Source organism: Rhamphochromis longiceps, linkage group LG23, assembly GCF_057381845.1.
Source record: "Rhamphochromis longiceps isolate RC_006_pf linkage group LG23, R_longiceps_female_GT1.1, whole genome shotgun sequence".
Taxonomy (NCBI): Eukaryota; Metazoa; Chordata; class Actinopteri; order Cichliformes; family Cichlidae; genus Rhamphochromis; species Rhamphochromis longiceps.
This window is the reverse complement of record NC_140578.1, coordinates 2,263,454-2,288,276: the sequence shown is the minus strand read 5'-3', so window position 1 is coordinate 2,288,276 and position 24,823 is coordinate 2,263,454. Positions and strand designations below refer to the sequence as shown.

At 41.5% G+C, this 24,823-nt stretch overlaps 2 protein-coding genes and 1 long non-coding RNA gene across 5 annotated transcripts in view; 2 read left to right on the top strand and 1 right to left on the bottom strand.

The window, feature by feature from the left end:
* LOC146640942 (uncharacterized) overlaps positions 1-919 on the top strand; it is a 4,083-nt gene extending 3,164 nt beyond the window's left edge. For both annotated transcript variants that reach the window (XR_014909663.1, XR_014909662.1), the window contains exon 3: positions 630-919. This is a non-coding gene — a long non-coding RNA (uncharacterized LOC146640942). The remainder of the gene's footprint in view (positions 1-629) is intronic.
* The window catches only part of acot11b (acyl-CoA thioesterase 11b), a 9,224-nt gene extending 1,698 nt beyond the window's left edge, over positions 1-7,526 (bottom strand). Inside the window, exons 1-14 of the mRNA XM_085398965.1 lie at positions 7,395-7,526; positions 6,691-6,843; positions 5,827-6,025; positions 4,697-4,766; positions 4,190-4,250; positions 3,994-4,095; positions 3,753-3,888; positions 3,520-3,673; positions 2,734-2,853; positions 2,452-2,590; positions 2,257-2,312; positions 1,179-1,245; positions 984-1,067; positions 595-728 (exon numbers count right to left, since the gene is read on the bottom strand). Coding sequence (XP_085255091.1) covers positions 595-728; positions 984-1,067; positions 1,179-1,245; positions 2,257-2,312; positions 2,452-2,590; positions 2,734-2,853; positions 3,520-3,673; positions 3,753-3,888; positions 3,994-4,095; positions 4,190-4,250; positions 4,697-4,766; positions 5,827-6,016 — 1,313 coding nt within the window. The 5' untranslated portion in view covers positions 6,017-6,025; positions 6,691-6,843; positions 7,395-7,526. The remainder of the gene's footprint in view (positions 1-594; positions 729-983; positions 1,068-1,178; positions 1,246-2,256; positions 2,313-2,451; positions 2,591-2,733; positions 2,854-3,519; positions 3,674-3,752; positions 3,889-3,993; positions 4,096-4,189; positions 4,251-4,696; positions 4,767-5,826; positions 6,026-6,690; positions 6,844-7,394) is intronic.
* On the top strand, positions 7,477-24,823 carry ssbp3b (single stranded DNA binding protein 3b). 2 transcript variants are annotated; one of them, XM_085398966.1, is made up of 18 exons: positions 7,478-7,661; positions 8,385-8,457; positions 8,598-8,659; positions 8,747-8,831; positions 17,288-17,377; positions 18,490-18,564; positions 18,792-18,854; positions 18,936-18,999; positions 19,111-19,184; positions 19,406-19,470; positions 19,564-19,612; positions 19,887-19,922; positions 20,024-20,078; positions 20,164-20,228; positions 22,109-22,187; positions 22,348-22,376; positions 22,466-22,567; positions 22,709-24,823. In XM_085398966.1, exons 1-18 carry the CDS (start codon positions 7,606-7,608, stop codon positions 22,736-22,738), a joined length of 1,152 nt encoding a protein of 383 aa, XP_085255092.1. In that variant the 5' UTR covers positions 7,478-7,605; the 3' UTR covers positions 22,739-24,823. The 2 variants fall into 2 exon arrangements, with proteins under 2 accessions (XP_085255093.1, XP_085255092.1); XM_085398967.1 differs by lacking the exon at positions 18,490-18,564 and having other exon boundaries at positions 7,477-7,661.

Below are 24,823 nucleotides of genomic sequence, written 5' to 3'. Positions count from 1 at the left end.
TATGTGCTGGAAATATATGGGAATAATACTGTATCTAACATTACCCTCCTGGTCAGGGGGATTTCCAAGATTTATTTAAATAGCGTGGCAGAGGTGGCAACCGAGTACCTGTCAGCGGAGGATGTGAAATCAGAAAATTCTGTCAGAAATAAATATCAAACCAAACCTGCTGGAAACTAGTTAAATTTGGTGATTTATAATAATTTCCACTTTGCACAGACCTCCTGTCTCCAGAAACACTCATTACAAGATGTGGCTGTCCCAAAAACCATATCAGCCTTGAGTGGTCCAATCACACAAAATGTGTTTTTCTGTCAAGTGGTAGAAGTAAAGAAAAATGTTTCACACATCCTTTGGCTTCAGTTCATTTTTGTGAAATAAATTACTTGGGGAATTGTCAGTGGACTATACCATTATGAGTTATGGGGGGGGGGGGGTCGTTTCTCAGAACATTTATTGTTCTGAGCACAAGCTTTCAGTACCTCATTGTGGTATCTAACACTCTATAGTTAAACTGACAGTAACTTTTCTCCTCAGTAAAAGGATCTGAACTCAGATGATGCTGCTAAATACCAAATGTGTCTAAGTACTGACTCATAATGCCGGTCCCACTCCATTCTCCTCCTCAGGTCTGACAGTAGATGGAACGACTGCTCTGCCGAGACTCTGACGTTCATCTCCACCTTGAAACACAGCATTTGGTTTTCCTCCAGTGTGTACAATCTGACCTATGAATTAAAGACATCCACAAAGAGGAGGCAGGTTCAGTGTCTATAAATAGGATTAATTTCTGGTACCTAACTGGTGATTATACATGCTCCTGGAATGACTTATGCTAACATAGTTTTCTTGACCTATTCTGCAATATTAAAGAATCTACATAAAACACTATGACCCATATTTTGAGCACCTCACTATAACTGTGCAAAATGCTGGAAAATCCAATGAGCTATACCCTGAACAGATATGCAAACATTTGTGACCTTATTTTTCTCCGAAGCCAACACCCAGTTGTTCCTGTTGTCCATTAATTTCAGCGCTGAGACATTGTTGTAGCTCAGGTACATCTGAAAATATAAAGCGTTACTTTGTATACAGTAACATTATCCAGCTCTGAGTGTCTCTGTTAACAAAACAAAAATAAAATTAGATAAAAATTTAAAAAACCAAACAAACACCTGGTTACTTGGATCCCAGGGAACAGACAAGGGCACTTCAGTTTGCTTGCAGGAGATGATATATTTCCTGTAAACATGAAGTACAGCAATGATGTTCTGTAGCTCAGGGCACTACAGAAAGACCAAAAACACAAGCACTTTTACTCAAGCAATGACCCAACACATCATGTTATCAAACAGAGGAATAAAGATTGCACTGTTTAGAGTTGAACAATGAACTCATTATGCCTGCTCGAGTCTGCAGTAAAGTCTGCTCAGCCGTGATGCATTGGTCTGCCAAGTCATTAGCGCCTGCAAACTCTTGTAAACAATGGATTCGGTCATATGACCAAAAAGTAAATCCAGTGATGAGACCGTTTCAGTTCCACTGCTTTATAATGCATCATGATTAACAACATGTTTGCATACAAACACGATTTAAAAGGTTCAAAATGTAATTTAACTAATTTACTAAGGGAATAGATTCATTGTGACTCTTTTAGAAATATTGGTTATTTATTTATTGCAAAGCATTAAATAGCCTAACCTGTACGCTGTCAACAAAACAATCTGCAATAAACAACAATCGTTACTCTGACACATAAACAGAAAACAACCCTAATTGTTTTAAAAGGGAGCTGTTCTACTCTACTGTAGAAGGGTAACTTTGCATTGTACAAAAATCATTCGTAGTTATTCTGTGCTGGGCCTTTGTGCAGCCACCTCAGTTGAAAACAAGCCATTTTAGCTCACTTCCTGCTAAGCCAACATGCATCTGATTCGTTGGCCCTCAAAAACTGAAGGTTTCGATCCAATGTGCAGAGCTGTGGACTGGAATGATGATTCTGGAGATATCTACTCTCAGAGACATCAAACGGAGCTCAGAGTAAACCTGCCTTCCTTTGCTGACAAAAACTGAAAATATGTGAGTCTTTAAAGTACTCTAAAGCCTGAGATTTTGGCTCATTGAAATTATCTGCACGTACACCGGCCTCATTTTGGCCTTTTTCAAAATGTGAGGAACCATAACTTTACCAACGTAAATATGACAGAAAATAAGATGACACAAAAATAGCTCCTCCTGATAGAAGATATTTACCTATCAAGGCGAATCTTCTTTCTGGCAATAGCTTCTTGAAAGCGTCTTTTTCCATCCTGTAAAACAAGAGATGATCTAAGACTGAAATTCTTAATATGTATACTGTGTACACTATGTTAAAAAAAGTTTATTTTCAGTTCACCCTTCATCTAAGGGCCTCTAAAAATATAGAAATAAGTCACTCGGATAACTTACCACAGGCTCAGGTCGTATCCGTGGCAGCGTGCATGGTTTCCTGTCACTGTCCAGCACCTCAAAGGTCATAAAGGCACTATTTATGTGGCGCAGAGGTTCTCCACCCTGGTAGGCCTCAGCACAAACTCCCACCTCCATGCTAGTGTGCGCAGGAATGTGGGTTAAAGAAAACATATGCATCCAGCAAACAGCACTCCAAGTGTTATAATCACAAATTAGAAGGTTAAATATTTAATGAATTGTTTTATTTTCTGAAATATTTGTCATAATGTGTCGCTTCACCTGTGCTTGAAGGCATTGTTAACAATAGCTTTCAGTACCAGTCGGTCGCCGATGTGAGACGGGCCACGAAAATGGAACATGTCTATGGACCTCAGGGTTGGATGAGCGTTACACAGGCGACTGCATCGAAATATAAGGAAAAAGAAAAACAGTGTTTTGATTGGGTTTGTTTGGCCTCATTACAAATAAACAGTTTCTCTTTTGGAAACTCAATCTCCTTTTTTCCAGCAATTAGATGAGAATATCGATACGTGTGGTAGTGCCGCTAGCTTCCACCAAACACACATGACAATAATACACACTCACTGGCCACTTTGTTAGGTACACCTTCATTGTACCAGGTTGGATTGCCTTTTGCCCTGAGAGCTGCCTTCAAACTTTGTAGATTTTGGTCGATATTGACATGATAGCATCTGCACATCCATGATGCAAATCTACCCTTTCACCACATCCCAAAGGTGCTCTGTTGGATTGAAATCTGGTTACTGTGGATCCCACTTGAGTCCAGTGAACTCACTGTAATGCTCAGTGCCACGTTATCCTGCTGAAAGCAGTAAGCAGAAGATGGGCACACAGCATCAACACTCAGGTAGAGTAACCGTGGATTTTCATCCAGGGAACTAAAGCTCACGTGATATCTTGTTGTTTTTGGACCATTCTTACAGTAGGTGTTCTCAATAAAGTGGCCAATGAGCGTAGCTCTTATCCAACTCTTAGTAATCTAACAAATGTTTTTGCTGTTTGAAAAAAATTACATGTATACAAATAGAAAAGCTTTGTGCATACCTTGCTGCAATTGTAGCCACATTTTCCATCCAGGCCATAATCTGGCCCCCAAAAGTGCTGACTTGGTGGTTGGCATGGGGCGGAAGCACCAGCTCTACACTCTCAACACGTGTCCGCTCAGCTGCCACAGCGTCCTGATACTCCTGGCATTCTCCTGATGAGTGCACAAAAACAAGGACGTTTAATGAATCTGTTTTTAAAGTGCCGTGTGCTATAAAGACTTATGTCTGTACCCAGCTGAGCTGTGCTGCTGCTCAGTAGGTCTGTGATAATCTCAGCGTGGATGAGCCTCATCCTCCTCCGCTCTGCTGCCAGGCTGTACTCCATCTGCTCCATTTGTGTGTGAGCAATCACCTGCTTCAGCTGTACCTGTGAGGACACAACAAAAAACAAATTTAAAAAAAAAAAGCCAGAGATGTTAAATCAAATTTATTAAAATGCCCCTCTGCCCATATTTTGATCTGCGCTCTTTACCTTCCCAGCTTCTGTCCTTCTGGCAACAAAGGTGGCAAAGGCGTGGCAAACCTTCCACTGCCTGTCAGTGTAAAGGTCCTCGCAAGTCACTAAAATGCCCACCTGAGATGAAACAAATCACTAACGTCATTATATTCCTTCCCTAAAAAAATAAAAAGTTTAAATATCCCAAAAGCACAGAGTGCCACCCGCTAACCTCCATACTGGACGTAAAGGCTCTGTTGACCTTTGCGATGATATTAACAACCTTTCCTACCCTGGAGGAGACAGACACAGACGCCATTCTTTACTATCAACAAGGAGAAGTATTTGTACTGCACATACTCTGAAACCTTTATGCTATGAGACATAATTTTCAGTCAACAGCAAGGCATGTTTGGCCATGACACTTGCTATCTGCAATTGGAAAGAAATGTTTACTATATTTTCATGAGTCACCTCTTATTTTTTTAACGATTAAAAAAATTAAATTAAGATTTATGGAGAATATCATAACTAATGATTTGTAACCATAAAACTGTCTTTCTTGTTTAGTAGCATTTGTCCTTCAAACTTTACTAAAAGTTGAGTTCAAGTTGACACTTTATCCCAAAATGACCCTTTTTTCTCTCCTCTCCTGGCACTGCATGCAACGTGTTGTCTCTGCAGTCATTACTCAGTTTGAATTAAACCTTGGCAGTCAGTACTAAGATTAATACCTTACCCTATGGTGTGTTCAAAATGAATGTCATCCACCGATGCAGTGATACAGGAGCAACCTGCATGTCTCTCAGCTGGAAGATCAGAGATTACACAAAAAACTTAAGCAGTGCAGCAGAAAGCATATGTGCAAAATACTAAATTTTATAAGGAGAGTGGCTTATTGAGTGGCTCCACAGTGTAGTGGTTTACACATTTTCCTAACAAATAAAAGCTCCCTAGTTCAATCCTGGAAAGAGGTGCAGATCCCTTTGGGGTAGCGTCATACGGCATCCGGCATAAACACTTTGCCAGATCAAACATTTGGCACGACTGGAGATTGTTATTCGGGCTTTTATCTCATCACGTCTGGATTATTGTAATTAATTTGTCAATTTTTTTTAACAAAACTTCCTTGGAACATTTGCAGGCTGTTCAGAAAGCTGCTGCAAAGCGTCAAAGTCTTCTAAGTACTAACATGTCACACCATTTCTAATTTCAGAGTCCACTTTAACAATCTGGTTTTGACTGTAAAAGCTCTGCATGGACAAGCAGAGCTTTTACACCCATACATCACCAGCAGATCCCTGAGGTCACGTGATAAGGGCCTGCAGCACTAAGGGTGACAGAGCGTTTTGCAGCAGTGGCCCTCAGACTTCTATGTAAGAGCAGAATTCATGAGTCCCCGAGTTTCAATTTTTCGTGATACACTGAAACCTGTGAGTATTTTTGCAAATATCCCTGCTCCATAAAGTGAAGGTAATCAGCACTGTGATATGAGCATTCACGTAACATGACTGAAGATTATAGTGGGTGTGACAGCGATTACAAAACAAACAGCATCAAACACGTTTAAAAAATTCAATGATCAGACTCTAACTCATGCCCATTACTTCCACCTACAATATTTCAGTTGAAATGATGGTGGATGGTTAATGGTGCTACCATGGTCTGTATTCAAGGTTGCAGTTGCATTCAAATGTTTGAGTTAATGAGCGACTTGCCAGAAGCAGAGTTACAGAAAGCTCATAAGAATTTTAATGCAATCATTTAGCCTTTATTTGCAGCTTTAATCTCCATTTGGAATGAGGCGCATCGGAGAAGAGAATCTCCGATTAAACTGTACATGTGAGAGTTTTCCTGATCCTTTCCTACCAGATAAACAGGCTGTGGAGTCCATCCACTTCAGCAGCTGTCCAACACTCAGCTCCCCACAGTGATTGGCATGACAGGGCAGCACGATCTGACTCATCTGCACTTCAGTGGGGTTTCTGTACACTTCCCCACTCTCCTGGATGAGCAGGGGGTCCGGCATGGTGTCTGAATCTTTATTTTCTGAAGTCATATCTCACAACTCCACATAAAGGAAATACAGAAAAAGAAGTTACAGCAGAACATTTGGTGTCGGACGTAATGGATTTGATTCAAGTCAGAACAAATGCGATATTCTATAAACATTTGTGAAATCAACAAGCCCAGAACCAAACCTGAAAACTGCAGGTTGATTTCGTCCAGCACTGCAGCATAAGACTGTAAGCTTTAAATAATCTGCAGCTAGGTTTGTCCTCTGTGTTGCTCAACATTTTTTCACCCCTTACTCAGGGATCAGGAGCAGAAATGCATATTTATGAAATTAAAACTCTGCGGCATTTTAGGAAGTGTTCTTAAAACTATGCTAATTTACATGTAGTCTAAATGGAGCTTGTTACTCGTCTTTTTTTAAAAGTCGCTATCACGCAAACTATTTCTGGGCATGCCACTACACTAAAGGGGGCATTCATGGAAAGTATTTGGTGGGACAGAAGTGTTTGCCCACAGCTACTGCTCCAGTGGGGTGAACATTTAGTCACCTGTCTCTCTTATAAGTTATCAATGTAACTTATATATTTGTAGAGAAGTAACACAACATTTGAAATGAGCGTCTCACTTAATTTAATATTTCAGCATTTAAATATGTTATCCTGTGACAGCTATCGCGCTAATGACGTTGAAACAAACGACTGAAAATTGCTTACTCACTTGAAAACTTCCTGCTGAAGTTGACGTCGACAGAAAGTCCGTTTAGTGCCAAAGAGTGTCTTGTGCAAAACACAAAGTCAACAGAAAAAGTGCACAAAGCGACCCCAAAGCGGTGGCTCTTCTCATTTCACCCATTCCTGAATAACACGGCAACTGAATAAACACACACAACACAGGTTTAGTGAAAGGTTTCGCCACTGGAGGGAGAAAGAGGGAGAGAGACCGTCCCCCGTAGTGGGTTTAGTGTTTAAGGTGGAATTAGAGTGAATGTCTTTAAGTTGGGAGATTCAAACCGTTATTCAATAAAAACGTAATACATATCATTTTATAAGAAGCTGAAAAAAATAAAGAAAAAATCCCGACTACTTGAGAATACTTTTTTTAAAAAAAATCGAGCTTTATTCGATTCTATTTTATGGTTGTGTCAATATTTCATTATTATTTTAACTTGACTGAATTCATATAAATATAAAGCTTTAAAGAGTTCTGGTAACCTTTCGTGGGCTGATTAAAAATACGTGTAAACATTTTTAGAAAGGTAAAATATACATTTCCTTTCATTACCAGAATGCTTTATTTACACTGTAAGCGTAACAAAGTCACGAAACGAGGCCTCCACTGTGGATTTGTGCGCTAAATCGCGCACTTTTGTTATCGCAGAACCGACGTTAAAACCAGTAAACGATAAGCACGAAAAGGCAGACCTTAAGGCGATTGTTATGTTTCTATTGGCCTATGGGAGCGTCAGTCAGACGTGGCTCCGCCTCTTTCTCCCCCTCCTCCGGAGCAGGCTCGGTTGAGTCGTCGGGTTGAGGAGGAGTGCGGTTGGAGTGCGAGAGGGTCGCGGCCGCGATGATCTGACAGATGAAATAGCAAAAAAGAGAAAGAGAAGGCGGGCGTCCTCCAAACAAAACAATGTTTCCCAAAGGCAAAGGGACCCCGGTGCCGTCGGACAGCCAAGCACGAGAAAAGTAAGCCGAGAAGCGTTTATTATTGTGTATTTTTTACCTCGTAAGTTGCTCCCTCTTGCTCTCTGTTGTTTGCTGGACAGGCTAGCAAGAGGCGATTTCCTCTTACCGAGAATGCAATTGAATGAACCGCCTTGTCTGCTCGCCATTCCTCCTTTGAGCTGTGTTCTGCTCCATGTAGATTATTGCTGATTTTGTACACATTTCCAGCCGATTCCGGTTGTAGTTTACTTGTGTTTTTATCGGCAGTTGTTTGAGATTTTTGCGGTTATTCGGACGACGGTGCGGAGAGAGTAAAACAATAACATCGCCGTGCTACAGTACATTGTTTTCTCTGTTGCGCTCTCTGGATAGGCTCCGTTTTAATTTCCCTCAGCCCCGTCACTGCCACCAACATACTGTACCTAGCTAATACACAACAGGCTGCTGTTGTTTTCTTTAAATGCTTCGCATCACGACGTTAAATTACGCCGTTGCCTCCACACTTTCTTTTAACCTCCTGATTGTTGAGAGTCTTCACCAGCCTTGGCTTTGCTTACGAGTCCCAATTTAATTTTTTGGCATCTGGTATTTGGCAGCCATTGTTCAGAGGGCCTTACCCGACTCTAATCACTCATTGTTCGCGTACAGGAAGATTCAACCTGATGTTTGGTGATTTTGCTTTGCTACTTGGTCAAGTTTGTTAAATTAGACCTCAATTTGTAATTATTTTTTTCTCCCCTGCAGGTTGGCTCTTTACGTGTATGAGTATTTGTTACACATAGGGGCACAGAAGTCTGCACAGACCTTTTTATCAGAGGTATGTGGCATTTAGGTTAAAAGTTTAACCGTATTAACACGTCCTTTATATTTTTAAACATTTATTTTTATTCTTCCAGGACAGTATTGTTAAAGTGTAACTGACACCCATAGATAATTATTGAAATTGTGCTGTCCTAGATCCGATGGGAGAAAAACATAACACTTGGTGAACCCCCTGGATTCCTACATTCATGGTGGTGGTAAGTGTCATCTCTTTGTAATGTAATAAAATGTCTACTTGTGTGTGAGTTGGGGGTTTTTGGCTTCATGAGCTCTCTTGTCCACAGTGTTTTCTGGGACTTGTATTGTGCTGCACCAGAGAGGAGAGAGACATGTGACCACTCCAGCGAAGCAAAAGCTTTCCATGATTATGTGAGTACTGCTTACAAGGAAACTGTTGCAAATATTGCCTTTTGTTCACCAGGAGAAGACAATAAGTTTGTGCTTGAGGCTGAGAAGTGATGTCTTTATATATAACTTTTTTCATTATGTCATAATGTATTCCCTGTAGCACCTTGTAGCTGTATTTAACCATCTAATGCAATTTTAAACACTTTGTGTCTGCTGCTGATTTATGATCAGCTATCATGATCTGTTGGTGTGTTGAATGCTGCGCCCAACCATGAGCTTTATGGGCTTCTGGGAAAATGATGCTGATGTCAGCATGTCCTGAGTCAGACCTGTCAAGTGCTCTCCCCTTAGCCCAAGCTCCCCGCTGCCTCAGTTGTGAAGACGAAGAACCTCCGGTGTGTTCTGCACAGCATCTGAGAATTTCATGCACACAGCTCTATTTCTGTTAAAGACCTCCAGCTGCCTGAATGTGTGGTAGCGCCAATACATGTTGAAACATATTACCTGCAGTGACATAATCCTAATGGATTTGAAACAGAAGAACTGCTGGAGCAGCCTTACATCCTGAATTTATGAGGTGTCACTCGGTACATGTGTATGGTTTGGTAGCGCATTGCTTCTCTTACGATAGCAGTTCTATATTTGCATGGTATGGGTGCTTTGCATCTTGATAATTATGCAGTTTTGAGGTGCTGTTGTCATTTCATTTCCTGCTTTGAGTCAGCATTCAAAAAAAGAACATTAAAAAGAACCTTGCATAGATCAAAAGAAACTGTGAACTGAATGTCTATGGCCTCTGCCGTTCGCCTCCCAACGTCTCTTTCTGCCTCCAAAGATTAAAATGGTGCTGTTGATGTAAATAAAATAGAAAGACTTTTCAGGTTGTGCTGTATCAGCATAGGAAAGACATTAGAGGTTAAGGAGCCCTCTTAGGATGATTGATGCACAGTCCAGTTTGTAGGCGGGTTAGTGGTGTACCAGACAGGAAGGGGTTAAAACTGAGATGTTGGTCCTGCTCTTGGCAGATAGGGTTGTCAGGGTAACAGGCCTCCTGATCTGGCAGGTGACCTGGGAGCCAAGAGAGAGGCTACAGCGTGGCTCTGCCCTTTCAGTAACCACATTCCTTATTATTGCAGCTCATACAAAGGAAAGACTGCGTTTTTGTTTGACAGTCAGCCTTAATTCAACTAGCCTACTTAATGGTAATTGATTGCTTCTGGTTGCTTGCTTGTGTAGAATATGCTTGTCCTTTTCTGTGAATATGTCAAAGATCGGAGAGTCTGTTTTGGGAAAATTGTATTTCCATACATGAATTAGAGAATTAATCTCTGGGAAAATGGGAACATCATTTTTAAAGGAAGTAAAAACACTAAATAGGATGTTAAGTTGTGTCTTTTGGTTTGACTGAAGCCATTTCCTTTGAATGGAAAACATTAAGCAAATGAAGGAACAGTGAAATGTCAGTCTGGGGAGTGTGCTGCTGTGGCGTGGAGCTTTGAGAGTTTCTGCACGGTTGGTTCTCCCTGACATCTTGTGGTTACCCTTCAGTTTGATGTTGGTTCTCTTTGTGTTTATTGAGGAGGTCAATGAAGTGTGTGTGTGTGTGTGTGTGTGTGTGTGTGTGTGTGTGTGTGTGTGTGTGTGTGTGTGTGTGTGTGTGGACAGTACTAGTCCTTGGACCCAAGCCTTTGTCTAGGTGTGGGGGAGGTGAGTGCTGTTCTGTTAGCCGGCAGCCCTCGTAAAGCTCCGGCGTATTCATGCTGGGCCTGACGAACGCTCCCCAGGGGCCCTGTCGCCATGGTGTCAGCGGCTGATTGATGGCTGTCATGGAGCTGAGGGGCATATTGGAAAAAGAAAAAGGGGAGTGGCAGTGTGGCATATGCCCAGCATCCACCACCGCAGAGGAGCTGAGGGAATAAAAGAGGAGGGGGCTGGGGAGGAAGACTGGAGGGAGATGTAAAGTGGAGGGGACCTGCGAGGGAAAGAGAGCATCCAGTCAGGATCCAGAGTGGGTTTTATGATGTTGATTGATGGTTAAACATTTACAAGCTAAACATAGGGACTGGTTTCTTTTGAGAATCGGTTCCAGTGGAAGAAGTGAGGCTGTTAGGAGCATGCTAGCTCATGAGCCGGCAGTTGGGTGGTCTGTGCTGCGGCTCAAACGCCTACATCATTTCTCTCTTATCCACTTTAAAAAGCTTCATTTCTTTTCTTTCTTTTTTTGATTTATTATATTTTAAAAATTACCCCAGTCAAGCTCTTGGTTATCCTCACCCTCCTCTTTACTTGTTTCTCTTCCCTTGTCCCCACCCCCCTCCCTCGTCTTTGTTTTTGTAAAGGGAGCACAAGCACATCCGCCGCCACTCTGGCCTTTTGTAACCTCCTTCAGTGATTCAAGCATTCAAAGAGAATTTGCTTGGCTGGAATTACTTGTTTGCCTTAAAGTACACACATTCACACGTGCTGAATCATGATGGGTGGGGGGTGGTCGTCTGTCTGTCTTAAAGGAAAAATCCCCTGGGAAGTTGTAAGAAAGGGCCCAGACAAGAGCCTCGTAGCCCGGGGCAGGACTGAGACATCTGCCCTTTTCCGGTACCAGAGAGTCGTTGGGGAGACGTAGCTTATTTAGACCAAACGCAGCACTGGACTCCTTGGAACAGTCCAACAAGCACAGCTGTGGCTTTAGAGCTACATGATAAAGATCTAACATAACATGCCTGGGAACTCACCATGCACGTAGCTTTTCAGTCTGGCAAACAGTGTCTGTTCTTCTACAGGGATGTAGATTGTTGACGTCTTTTTATGACTTTGCGGTCAATACCTTAAATACAGCTTTGTTTTACTTCATTATTTCTTTGCAGGCCTCATTCCAGGAATGGGCTACTTAAGGGTAGAGGATCAAAACAAACGCCAGTTTCGCTTTGGAGGGGCCAGACAGGGATTGTATGAACACAAACCACTTAACAAGCCATAAATGTAGCTTAGCCCTTTTCTGTGATAAACACAGTGACAGCTGCTTTCAGTTTTTTAATGTAACAAAAAAAATACAATCCCCTCTTACACACACACACACACACACACACACACGGTAGGACAAAGAAACTCAAGGAAAAGAAATTAATGGTTATATTTTAATTGTTAGGTTAACTGTGGGGCTGTTTTGGCTGATGTGCTAAATGGCTAGAAATCATAAAGCAAAGCTAAATCCTTATATCGTTGTTTTCTTTAACAAATGTAAAATTACAGCTTGTAATATCAAGAGCTGTTTATGCTATTTGAACTTAGAACCAATGAACAACTTTACCGGAGCACACATACACATTTTAGATGTAAGTAAATTAATAAAAAACGATGAGTCTTTATGACATTACTTTGCATTTCAGGAAGTTACAATGAAAACAAAGTTAAAACTACGAATAACAGTTTTACCTACAGTTCCGTCAGTAGGGTGCAAATAAAACCAAACAAACAAAACTAAAAGTCAGCTCAGACAATTTTTTTCCTCCTTTGGATAACCTATTAGTGTCGAGTCCATACATTAGATTTGGATTCAATATATGTGATGGTTGCTGAGGCCCCTCACTTCCTGTTTTGTGCCTTTGCTGGTGATTGTTCTCAGTTGTTACAGTTTTGAAAATCAGTAATGCGTCTGATCAATTTTGTGAGGCTTTGTCTGAAGATTAACGTCTGCTACTTTTGGTGAAGGGTAGAATTTTTTGTGTCCTGTTGAAGTCCTCCAAGCAGTATTACAGCATCAATGATTATTAGTATTGTGCCCACAGTTACAAAATTCAGTTTAAAAAAAAAAAAAAAGTTCACTTTCCCACGTGGACATAATTGCACATCAACATATCAAAGCACCATTTAGATTTGGCCTCGCTTCTGTTTTGCAGTGTCACCTCCGAGGTTTGCTCGCTAACACAGGCAATGCTTTAGAAAACTGAGAAAACTTGCACTAAATTTTGTGAGACACTTTTTTGACAATTACAAAACAAATTAAATAAAAATAAATTAAATTAAATCTAATGTGATAGAAAAGCCAGGATGTCATAAAGGATTCTTATGTGTATATGAAAATTGGCCCAAAAATAACTCGAGAAGGCAGAAAGGCTTTGGGTATCTGCTCAGCTTCACTGCAATAATTTATCGTTACATTAGATTATTGTTGGGCTGCACACCTGCTCTAATCGAGTGGTTGCTCAAGAGAGAAACCAGAAAGACACTCAGGAGTTAACCTTGATCATTGAGCATACGGGGATAATATAAAATAATGAACAGGTAAACTAGTGATACGTCATCACATTTGCCTGTTTTTTGTTTTTAAATTTCCTTTTTTCATTTTAGAGTATTTTTTTTAAGCCTGTTTTGGGGGAGAACCAGGGAAAGCTTTTGTCTTAACAAAGCCTTAGCCAGATATCAACTCAAGCCTTAATCAAATATATGCTAAACAACAATCGCTCCTTTTCTTTTCTTGCAACTTCTTTCACTGGCTTCTAAGTCCGTGGCGTTGTCCCTGACTGATCACAGTGCTGTTAACTTCCTGTCATAAACCTTAAAGCAGCAAGCATATAAAACAGTAAAAATGGTAATAGTGATAACAAAGACTGTGTGGGGATGGGTGGCAAACTAAAGGAAGACTTCATATAAAACATCTGAGTAAGGTGTTGGGCCACCACATGCTGCTAGAACAGCGTCATGGAAATTGAGTCTGGACACTGAATTGGAGGGGATTACTCTGTCCTGTTTCCCTCATTTGGCTTTTAATGGGGATGATGGTGTTGCAGCCCAAATTTATCTACAAGAAGGCGTTAAAGTGGTTTAATATCTAATGACTGCGAAGATAAGATAAGATAAGATAAGATAACTCTTTATTGTCATTGCACAGTCATACATAGTACAGTAGTACAATGAAATTGGAAAAACTGTCCTACGTCGGCACTACATATAACACAACACGACACGATATGACACATCACAACGTAACAAACAACACAACACAGTATATTAACTTAGTATAAAAAAGAAGAATAAGTGTATGTGTATTGCACACTGTTATTATTGCACATTAATTATTATTGCACCTTGTTATAAATATAAATATTATAAATATTATGATTCAGATTATTTTTCATTCATTAAAACATTTATTTGACCCCACATGAAAGAAATCCACCCTCACATCAGGACAGAAACCTTTCATTGGAAGCTTTTATTGATTTCTAGTGACCCTTAATTCTAAGCGGACAAACTAATGCTCACAATCTAACAGAGTCACTGGATCCCTTCACTTTGGGGTCAAGGGTTCAAACCTGTATGTATTCAAACCTCATCTGTTGGGTGATGCGTTTCTCACTTATTTTTTCGTGTGTGCATTTTTGTAGATCAGTGGTTATCATTTTTACATCACTAAGCTGTCAAATATGCATTGATCTTTGAAATGTGGGGATTATGCACTGCGAGCCTGCTATAATAACTCTGTGTATGTAATTGTCAATGAAGAGTTTTTGCTGACACAGCCTGATCACTGTTATTGACGTTCTCAGGCAGAGATTATAATGTTATGCTGTTGTGGGCAGCGCACTGAGCCTCGAGCTCACCAGCTGTTGGTAAGATTTACACCCGTTGGATCCAAGCGGACTATGGCATATTCACAGATGCTGAACTATAACATCCAGGTCAGTCACCCGAGGAAGAAACAGCCCTGTTTCCTTCCATATTGCACTAATACAAGGACATCACAGCTATCAAATATGTGGTATCAAACAATAATCTTCAGTGTCTTTCTCATTGACCAGAATTTAGATCTTACCGTACCGTACTACAACGACTAACACACCAGACACTTGAGCAGGAGACTGAAGCTCCAGTCACACATGCTTCCATAGTGAGCCCTCTTTCAGAGTCATAGCTCTCGCTATCTTAATGCAAAATCGGAAGCAACTGGCCTTCTCAGCATTTTTGTACATGCCGCAGTGCATGACTGGATCCTGATTTCTTAATTGTACTTGGCAGTACACCTGTGTGGAAGTGGGTCTGCATTTGCTTTGACAGGCTACTCATTGTTTATTTTTCTTACAGTTAGTCACCTGGTCTGTGTTTTGCAAGTATCCTTTGGTCAGGATGAACCCAATGCTGCTAAATTTGAAGGGTTTTTGGTTTGTTTGTTTATGAGGCTGTGTAAGTTTGACTATTTCCTGGTGACTCTTCCACGTCAGTAAATGTGTCAGGCAGGATCCTGACATCCTCCTCGTTTAATTTGCATGTGGATGACTTGCCTGGGCTTTTTAAATCTTGCAAAACGGGTTGTGTTCATGTATGTGATGATTCAGTTATATTTTCTGCTTGTAACATGTCCTTCCCACTAAAGAAGGTGAAAGTCCTTTTTCTAATTTTGCTTTGATAGAAAGGCATGCCCAGAGAATTTAACATGAAATATATGTAATGTAGTATATAATGCAAATGTGTTTGATTAAAGCCAAAGTGCATCTGTTTAGTACTCTAAACTGCTCACCTCTGTTTAGAATGAAAAATAGATTAATGCAAAACAGCATCAGCAGAGTTGCATTTGTGAGGATTGTGCACAACTCTGTATAGATTAGATTACTCTATATGATCAGAATCATGGATGTTTCCACATGCAAAACAGAGATAAGAACCCCACAGAACTGATATATGTGCAGATTCATAAGCTAAAGCACGGCATCACTGATCAACCCGCAAGTCTTACCAAAAGCTCTGGTGCAGGAGTCGATCTGTGCATTGTGAAAAATATGATCTGCCAAATTAAATTAACATGGATTCATTTTACTGTTTTGATCCTGGATAAAGGAAAGTGCCACACCTTCCTTCACAGCACTGTTAAAATGCTGTGTTTTTAAGGTTTTACTGTGGACACGGGCTCACACAAAGCGTTGCCTCTGTGAGCGTAAATGACCAGAGACGATGAAGATTTACTGAAGTGAAAGCCTCTACTGTCGACACGGGGGGTGAAAATTAAAACCAGCCTTACTGCTCCAACTTGTTTGAATGTAGAGTCGTGAGTTTTTATTGGTTTTCGTTGGTTTCTCTGGCTTTTACCACGTAGAGTATATTAGTGCTTATGTTGAACATCCTCAGTATGGATGTTTACCGTCTCTCAGCATCGTATCATTTAATATGGTACTTGTGTATATTTAATGTTCGGATATTTTTAATAATTGTTACCTAGTGCCCATGAAAGGCTTTAGCAGTTAGGTTAGCTCTAATTCTTAGAAGTTATTTGTACATTTGTAAATTTATATTATTCAGTGATTTCTCACAGTATTATTTTTAATACTGGCCTTCGGTTTTCTATTCAAACTCTGACAGGAAACCCGTCTAATTGAGTGGGCCGAGTAGTGAGTTACTGCTCAAGACGGGGGAGGAAGCATATCAGTAAACTGAAGAGCAACTGATATCTTCACTAATTTGTGCTTGCCTTTATGATGCAGCAGACCATCTAAGGGAACCCCAGATTCTATGAACGCTTGACGATTTCTCAGTCTCGCACCATGCTGAGTTTTCCACACCGCTCAGTAGAGAAGTGGAATTTATGCTGCCTGCGTCCTGGCGGTGAAGGAGCCTGATGAGATGTGACTTTTCACTGTGGCTTCACTTCTCTCCCTGCTGAGGTATTTCACAGTGGCCCTGCAGTGGCAGCCTGAGCAGATATAATTAGGGAAGGTGCAGTCGATAAAAGGGAGCATGTTGGATATTGACCAGCGATGTCTGTAAGGCTCTGGGCATCGAGAGCTATATGTGAGTGTGGATGCTGATGCATCCGTTCTTGTAGTGTCAGTGCCTAGTTGCCTACACTTCACTGAATGAGCTACGCATTAAAAAAATATGACTGAATGTTCTTCTCTCACTTGGTGTCTGTTCTTCGGAAGCTAAACCCCACAGCTCTGAAGACATTAGCCCATCTCAGATTGCTTCAGCTACAGGGAAGAAAAACTCAGTCAATTAGGAGCGTGTGACCGAAGCAAATGGCACATTAGTGAATTAGGGCTGCGGTTTGAGCAGGAAATCGGCCCAGCTCGCCCCTGCTGTGCAGCAGCACTTTGGAGCCACTGACTCACTGCATCCCACTGATGCTTATCTGATCCACTGGATTCTGAATCAGCACGGATCAGACCTCAATAAGGACCCCATTAATATATTATTGAGGGCAGGGGTGTGGGGGTGGGTGACAGTTGGTTGAATTAGGTTTAAAAAGGAAATGCATGAAACTTTATTCACAGAGTTGGATAAGATTTTTGGCCATTAACCCATTACAGCTGAGATCAGCTCAGATTCAACCACTGTCCAATTTCTCACATGAGCTTTCCTTGTTAAAAAGTGACGTCTGCCGAGAGTTTCCTCCTGCTCCTTGGATTTGTTGTGGGGCGGTGTTGTTAGAAAAAAAGACTGAAAGCATAACCCAGCGGCTTGACTCGTTCTCCTGTTTTCTTCTTTGTCAGAGTGCAGCAGCAGCTCCCAGCCCCGTGATGGGAGGGATGCCCCCTGGTGATGGCATGCCAGGGGGCCCAATGCCACCTGCCTTTTTCCAGGTCAGTCCATAAACTACGCTCGTATTGTCTGCAACTGTTGGGAATGTCCCTCGACTTTAGCCCCTCTTTTTGATATATCAGCTGATATATCATGTCAACTATTGTTTCATATAAAAATCTAAAATATTATTTTCCTGTGGGGGTCGGAGGGATTATTTTGATGCTTGTAGAGCTTTTCATGTGTTGTGAAGATGTAGGTCTCACACTGCCGCTTTTCCCTTTGTTGTGCTCCGTGTACTCGGCGAGCTAGTAGCAAACATCACAGCGGTGCTGTCTGTCTGGACCCCTCTTGTGCTGTAAACAGGAAGGTGTGGCCAGGCCATTTTCTCCTAATGGAGAAATCGAAAGGTGCAGCACCTTCTGTAAATCAATATCTCATGAAGATAAACTTATCACAGGCAGCTGTGTGGAACCGACTCGTTACGGGTGACATGAAGTTGTAAACCTCTGTCTCTACTAGACCAAACTATTCACAACACATCCAGCAATTTATTATAAAGCAGAAGCCACAAAGCTGCGAGTGATTATGTGATCGCGTTATTCTCAGAATAGAAATTTTGAGGTTTATCCATCAGTGCATGCATACACTCATACTTTCCCTACCAGGAGCAATTTGAGGAGGCTCAATTAGACCCCTCTCTCTGTCAGTTCAGCAACATTAGTGACACAGTGCCGGTGTTTAGTGTTTTTATAAAGCTAATTGCATAGAGCTTAATTGATGCTGTTAATTCAGGAAAATTAGCAGTGATAACATGCTGCATGTAGCACGCTTCTTAATGTCTTGACTGACAGGCAAAAGAGCGTACATCCTCTCCATCTTTCTCTTTCTGTCACTCAAGGCTGTCATTTGCTTGTTCTTCTCTGCTCAGTCTCACACTCTTACTGTTTGGTACATGAACAAGAGTTTTATATTTTGTACGTTTTTTATTTTTTTTGCGCCACACTTTGGTTCTTGCACTCCGACTGTCCTCTGCCCTGCAGTAACCCTGCTTCTCTGTCTGTCCCTCTTTTGTCACTTTGGTTTCTCGCTCCCTCTTTCTCTCTCGTCTCATCCTCCCCACTGTCCCTCCTGTATCGTCCTCTTTGCCTCTTCGTTTTATGTGATGCCACAGGGTCCTCCTGGTCCCCAGGGCTCTCCTCACCCTCAGCCTCCTCCCCCTAACAGTATGATGGGACCTCACAGTCAGGTAACGCTGCCTTTCTCTCTCATTCTCTCTTTCTTTTTCACCGGTTTTGCTATGTGCAGTCATGTGGCAAGGCTGGTTCTCAGTGCTGATGCTTCATGCTTTGGCATTTGTTTCAGCTTAAAGCTTTATGCTGCTTTCAGTATTCACACAACATGAAACCTAGAAATGGGTGTACATTTTAAGAGACGTTTGTCAAATCTTTATTTAAATGTATGTTTGTGTTGTAGTCTTTCATGTCGCCTCGCTTTGCTGGAGGCCCAAGAGGTCCACCCATCCGGATGGCCAGCCAGGTAGGGATCCTGCACACCCACCCACCACAGAATCGTGTGAATTTCAAACTGCAATTTTCATATTCAAGTTTTTTCTACTAGCCACCCGGCGGAGGACCAGGTCCTCATCCCATGCTGCCCAACATGGACCCCACACGGCCACAAGGTGTGTGTCATTTCACTTTAATGACATGCATCTGCACATCATGCATTAGTGTGGAATTATTTTCATTTATAATTATTATTATTTTATATCTTGAATGCCTTTACTCTTCAGGTCATCCTAACTTGGGGCCAATGCAGAGAATGAGTGGCCCTCGAGGAATGGGACCTATGGGGCCTGGCCCTCAGGTAGGCTGCTTACTTATACAGAATCAATCATCACTGCCTTGATGAATCTGTGGTTTTTACCCTATTAGTTCTTGTGATAGGAAGGTATTCGTTTTGCCGACCAAATCCAAACCAAAAGCATTTTGACAGTGTTAACAGATGTGTCCGTAGTAGGTTTGCAAGAGTTTTTATTTTTACCCTGTGGTTTCAGATTTGAAGCTGATTTTTGTTTGTTTTCTCAGAACTTTGGTGGTGGGATGAGGCCTCCACACAACACCATGGGTCCTGGCATGCCAGGAGTGAACATGTGAGCCTCCTGTTTATTTCTAAGTATTGTCTGAAATGTATTTTAAATCAAGTGCAACATTTTACCAAGATTTCCATTTGCGTTCTTATGTAGGGGCCCAGGAACGGGTCGGCCATGGCCCAATCCCAACAATGCCAACTCTGTGAGTAGAAATGCAGGCACACAAATTCACACATAAGCCCAGAGAAATGCTCATTCTTTGCAACCAGATCTCCTCTCTGAGCTGCAGAGGTCTGCAAGGTTCTACTGTGGGGTGGGATGTAATTGTAGTATTATGTATCATGGTTTCCACAGACAGTTGGACAGACAGCCATAATGGTATTAGGACGATCAAATGATGAATGATGACAGTTTGGGGTACGGAAAGGGTTTGTGCTCCCATTTCTGGTCTGTAATGTTTATGTCTTTGGTTTCAGATGCCTTACTCATCACCCTCTCCTGGTGCATACGGGGTGAGAACACATCCTGATGTCTTAACCCTCACACACTACAGATATTACAGCATAGAAGGATAACATTTAATGCATTTTTTATTTTGTTTCATTCTCCAAAGGGGGCATCTGGAGGTGGAGGGCCTCCTGGCACTCCCATCATGCCCAGCCCCGCAGGTTAGTGCTTCTTTGACTTAAGCTGCTAAACTTGAGCCTTTTCTTGTGCTATCCACGACTGTACGTTTACACTTTTCCCCGTCAGACTCAAACAACTCTGGTGACAATTTATACACCATGATCAACACTGGACCTGGCAACCGGAATAATGTGAGTTCTGTTTTATTTCTTTGACCGAACTGCTGATTTCATCAGAAGTAATAATATATTTAGCATAATGTTACAGACAAAACACATAACAGTGGTCCCTCGCTGTAACGCGGTTTCACGGCCTCGCTGTTTCGCTGATTTGATTTTTTTTATTTTTTTTTATTTTTTTTGTGCAATTTTGCGTGGTTTTTTTTCTTTCTTTCTTTTTCTTTCTTTTTTTTTTTTTTTTGACCATTGTCAACCAATCTCGTGCCGCGTCTCCTGTACAGTACAGAATGCGTTCGCTTGTCGACTTCACATAAATCTTCGATTGCTAGCAGTGCGACTGTGAAGTGCTGCGCTGTATGTTTGTGCGTTTTCTCCCCAACAAACACAACAATGTTGAGGAAACGTTTTGCCCTGTCAAAGGCAACCGTGGGTGCCTTTGACTGCCGCGATAAACGAGGGACCGCTGTACTGAAAATTTATCTCTTTTCATTACACAAATAAATTCTTTACGTTATTCTCGTGTCAACCGTGTGATAAAGGTACGAACCTGTTGTAACTGTACACCATCAAACTGCCTTTGTGGCTGTGTGAGTGCAGGTGGAAAGACCTGTAGACACATAAACCTGAGCTTTGTTATTATAATTATTTATTTTCTGGTTAGTTTTTAATTTTGTAAGTTTTTACAGCAAAGTTACAACAAAGTTTTTACTAGTTTTGCTACAGTAATGTTGTCCTGTGTGTGGTGCTGGTAAACTGATATACTTAATCTCATTGGGAAAAGTAGAAAATGTGGTGGTAGATGTAGTTCTGTTGCTAGGCGATTGCTAAACATGTATAGTTTTTTTTTAAATTTTTTTTATCCATGCTTTTTTTTTTTGGGGGGGGGGGATTAGATGTTATTGTTAAATACAAACTGATATGATGTTTTTACAAGGCATTATAGATGCATAAATGCTAAAATGGGCACTTTTTAGCACGTTACTAGGTAGTTGTGAGGAAACACAAAGACGTCACGATATCTGATATAGATGAGACCCTTCAAGGGGCCTAAGATGTTGGATTGCTCAACCCCTGGTGGTCTGAGAGGAGTTTGAGGACAAAGAAACAAGCGCACACACAGCCAGAGGTTTGTGTATTATAGTCAGATAAGGTGGGTGTTTTCCATGGGAAATTTTAAAGAGAAATTAAGGATAAGGCAGCACAACGACAAATATGCAACACTATATGAAGGCACTTAAATCATAGCCATGTAGAAACCACCGGAACTCTCAATAAACACGCTCCAAAGCGTCATTAGGAAGGTTGTGTTAATACATTTTCCCAATTAGTTACAAAGAAAGCTACAATGTTTCATTAATTTAGTTAAAGTTAACTATAATGACTTTGCTTCATGCTGCTGATGAAGGGAGTAAAACTACCACAGAAGACACCAGAAGTATCTTTTTACAGCTTCAGATTGACTCATTGAATGTGTGGGTTTGTGTGGGAAATGCCACTTCCTATTGCATGACATCACGCTTAACGTAAAACACTAGTAATTCTGGTCTTTCTAGAGCACGCTGTCACTGTTTACCAAAGAATACACAGCAGAGACGCAAAGCACTTGTTATACTGTGATATGTGATATTGGAGGCTACTGTTTCACCTACACTCGTGGTAATGAAAGAATCAGACAAAGACTTCAAGCAGAACGTGAGGCTGATCTTATAATGGCATAAATAAATAAATGCACTGTTATAATCTTTAGTAATTGGGTTTCAGGCAGCTTGCACTTTTATTCACTTTACTTTAAGTTTGGTAGTTTCAATTTTGGTAGTTAACTAATCGTACGGCAACTCCGCTACGGAGCTGTGATAAGTGTTCATGCCACTACCCCCCCCTCCTTCCCCTAGTTCCCTATGGGCCCAGGCTCTGATGGACCCCTGGGAGCCATGGCTGGGATGGAACCACACCACATGAATGGATCACTAGGTAACACTACTCACCACAGTGCATTAAACCAGCACAGCAGTGAAGTGTTTGGATTGCATCCCCACCTGTTAAAGACAGCACATGTATTTATCTGCACTCACTGTATAAAATGGGCTCATGAACATTGTTTTAATTATTTCACACATGGTTTAATTTTCAGGTTCTGGTGATATGGATGGAATGAACAAGGTAAAAAAAAACAACCCCAATGCAGCCATGTTGCTTATCTTTTCAACCCAGATAAACTAAACTGGTAACTTCGTCCTCTTCGTTACTAGAATTCCCCAAACAATTTAAGTGGCATTAGCAATCCTCCCGGGACCCCGAGGGATGACGGGGAGCTGAGTGGAAACTTCCTCCACTCCTTTCAGAGCGAGAACGTAAGTTGTCAGAGTGTTTGTAGCTGTAGCTCCACCGTGATGAAGCCGGAGACACAAGCTAGGACATAAAGCAAGGTGTAAACTATAGTAACACATGGATGTGTTTTAAAGCTTCCTTTTCTTGCGTGTGTGTTTCCATAGTACTCTCCAACCATGACGATGAGTGTGTGACCCCCTCCCCCTCTTCACCCAACCCGATTTGCCATCATTCCGAGGATCTGAAGTCACTGTAGGACATGGCCAAACACATCAGCACCAAATCAGGGACAGGCGCCATTTTGGTTCCACACTAACGCCAGAATGCTGATTGGGGGACAAAAACAAAACAAAAAAATCTAAATGGCTGGCAAACTACTGCTCCTTGCTCAAAATGAAGGACAATTACACCATTTATCACAACCCCTGTGTGAGAAACCAGCTACTGAAATGCATAAATGACACGTTTTATGTTCTTTGCAGAACCTCCTGACCCCGCTCAGTCCTCTCAGCCTCTTTAATCCTAGTGCGAAGAGAAAAAGGTTGGAAGTTTACCTCTTGTACTTTTTAATGATTGCTTTGTGGTGCAAGATGTGCAGGAAATATCTGCTTTTGTCACTTAAAACACTGGAGAGTTTGCATACGCATTGTGAGCTTGGAAAGTCTCTGTCTTGTCATTTTACTTATCGCCATGCATACGGTGTCACAGAAATGGGTTGACACAGGACTGAGGATTTGTCTTTTACTCTGTGGCCACCTTTCTGAATAATGTATTACTCTGCCCAATGCCCACCTTTCTATTTAAAGAGACTTAAAAATGGAAACGATGTGAAAGAATATGGCTTTTATTGTGACAGCCTTTTGCAGCGGTGTTGTTACAGTGTCACATTGATCCAGATTGATCAGTCTCTCAAGCCCTTTTCAGACATGGGATTTTTAATATTGCCGCCTTCATCAGTCCCTCAAAGCGATGGCATTCTGTTAGGCTTTGGTCACTTTTACATCAGTGTTCCTCGCAGCTTTATTCAGACGTAACCATGACAGCTGCAAAGAGAGCCACGGTATGTGAGATATTCACCATATGTGCAAAAGAATTGTCGCATTCGTGGCAGTGAGCATTAGGCATCTAGTGAAGTGTAGCCACACTGTTGAACGTTTAACTCGATGTGACATTTTTACCAAGATCAGGGTCTGTGTGAGTGAGTGTGTGTGTGTGTGTGTGTGTGTGTGTGTGTGTGTGCATGTGCGCGAGTGTGTGCGTTCTGCCACAGCTGCCCCTGCCCTTTGAACACAGACTCTCTCTTCTGCATGGGGAATATGCACTGCATTAGAGAGCGACGTTTTCACCTTACTGAAAATGAAAAATAGCTTCCGATGACATAAAACGTCACGTCATATTTTATTGCTGTTTGGGGCAATCTCTACATCAAAGATGGACGAGAGATATGGGCAGTCATAATCCTGTGCATCGATTAATGCATTCAGACATGTGCCAAGTTGAAAGTGCTAGGTCGGACCTAGTTCGAGATTTCCGTCGCAATCTTTGCAGAAAAGTGACCGGGGCGCCCGTTCGGGTGCGAAGCCGACGCGTTCGCGGGTGCTGTCAGATTAATGGAAAAGGACTGCATGTCTGAAAGGGGCTTTGTTGTTGACAGTTTGCTACTCTGCCACTCTTGGCTGTTTAAACAGCTGGACTGCTGCCGCGTGCTGTCAAGGGAAGCCAGACTTTGGCATAAAAAGTGAGTGCATGAGTGCTGAGAATCTGTGTACAACATACTACCTAGTGCTGCTCTTCTCTATGTGGACACCTGCTTTAAGATGTGGTGTATATCTCTTTACCTGCCTGTGCTTAACACTCTGTGCGCTTCATCGTCGTAGCCTTCTGTGTTACTTCCAATTTGGTTGATGGATATATGGATGAGTTGCCCATTTTAATCTCTCACACATACTGGTTAACACTTCCTTCCTGTATCACTGGTCGTCCCTTTGGTCCTGCCCGTCTCTTGCCCATCCGCATATTTTTTTATATTTTGATACAAACTTTGACTACATATATTGCCCCAGTTATTCAGTTAGTCAAAGCTTTCTAAACTGATTCTAGTAGGCATCATTATAAACTTAGCCGCAGTCTTGTAAATGTGATGAGAATTTTTGTTTCATTTTTTTCCCTGTGAACATTATGCATTATACACATCTGTCCTATGTTGCCTTTATTTGCTGATATTTTTTTATTTCAAATTGAGGAAAGATTGCTTGTTAATATAATTTTACAATAACTTA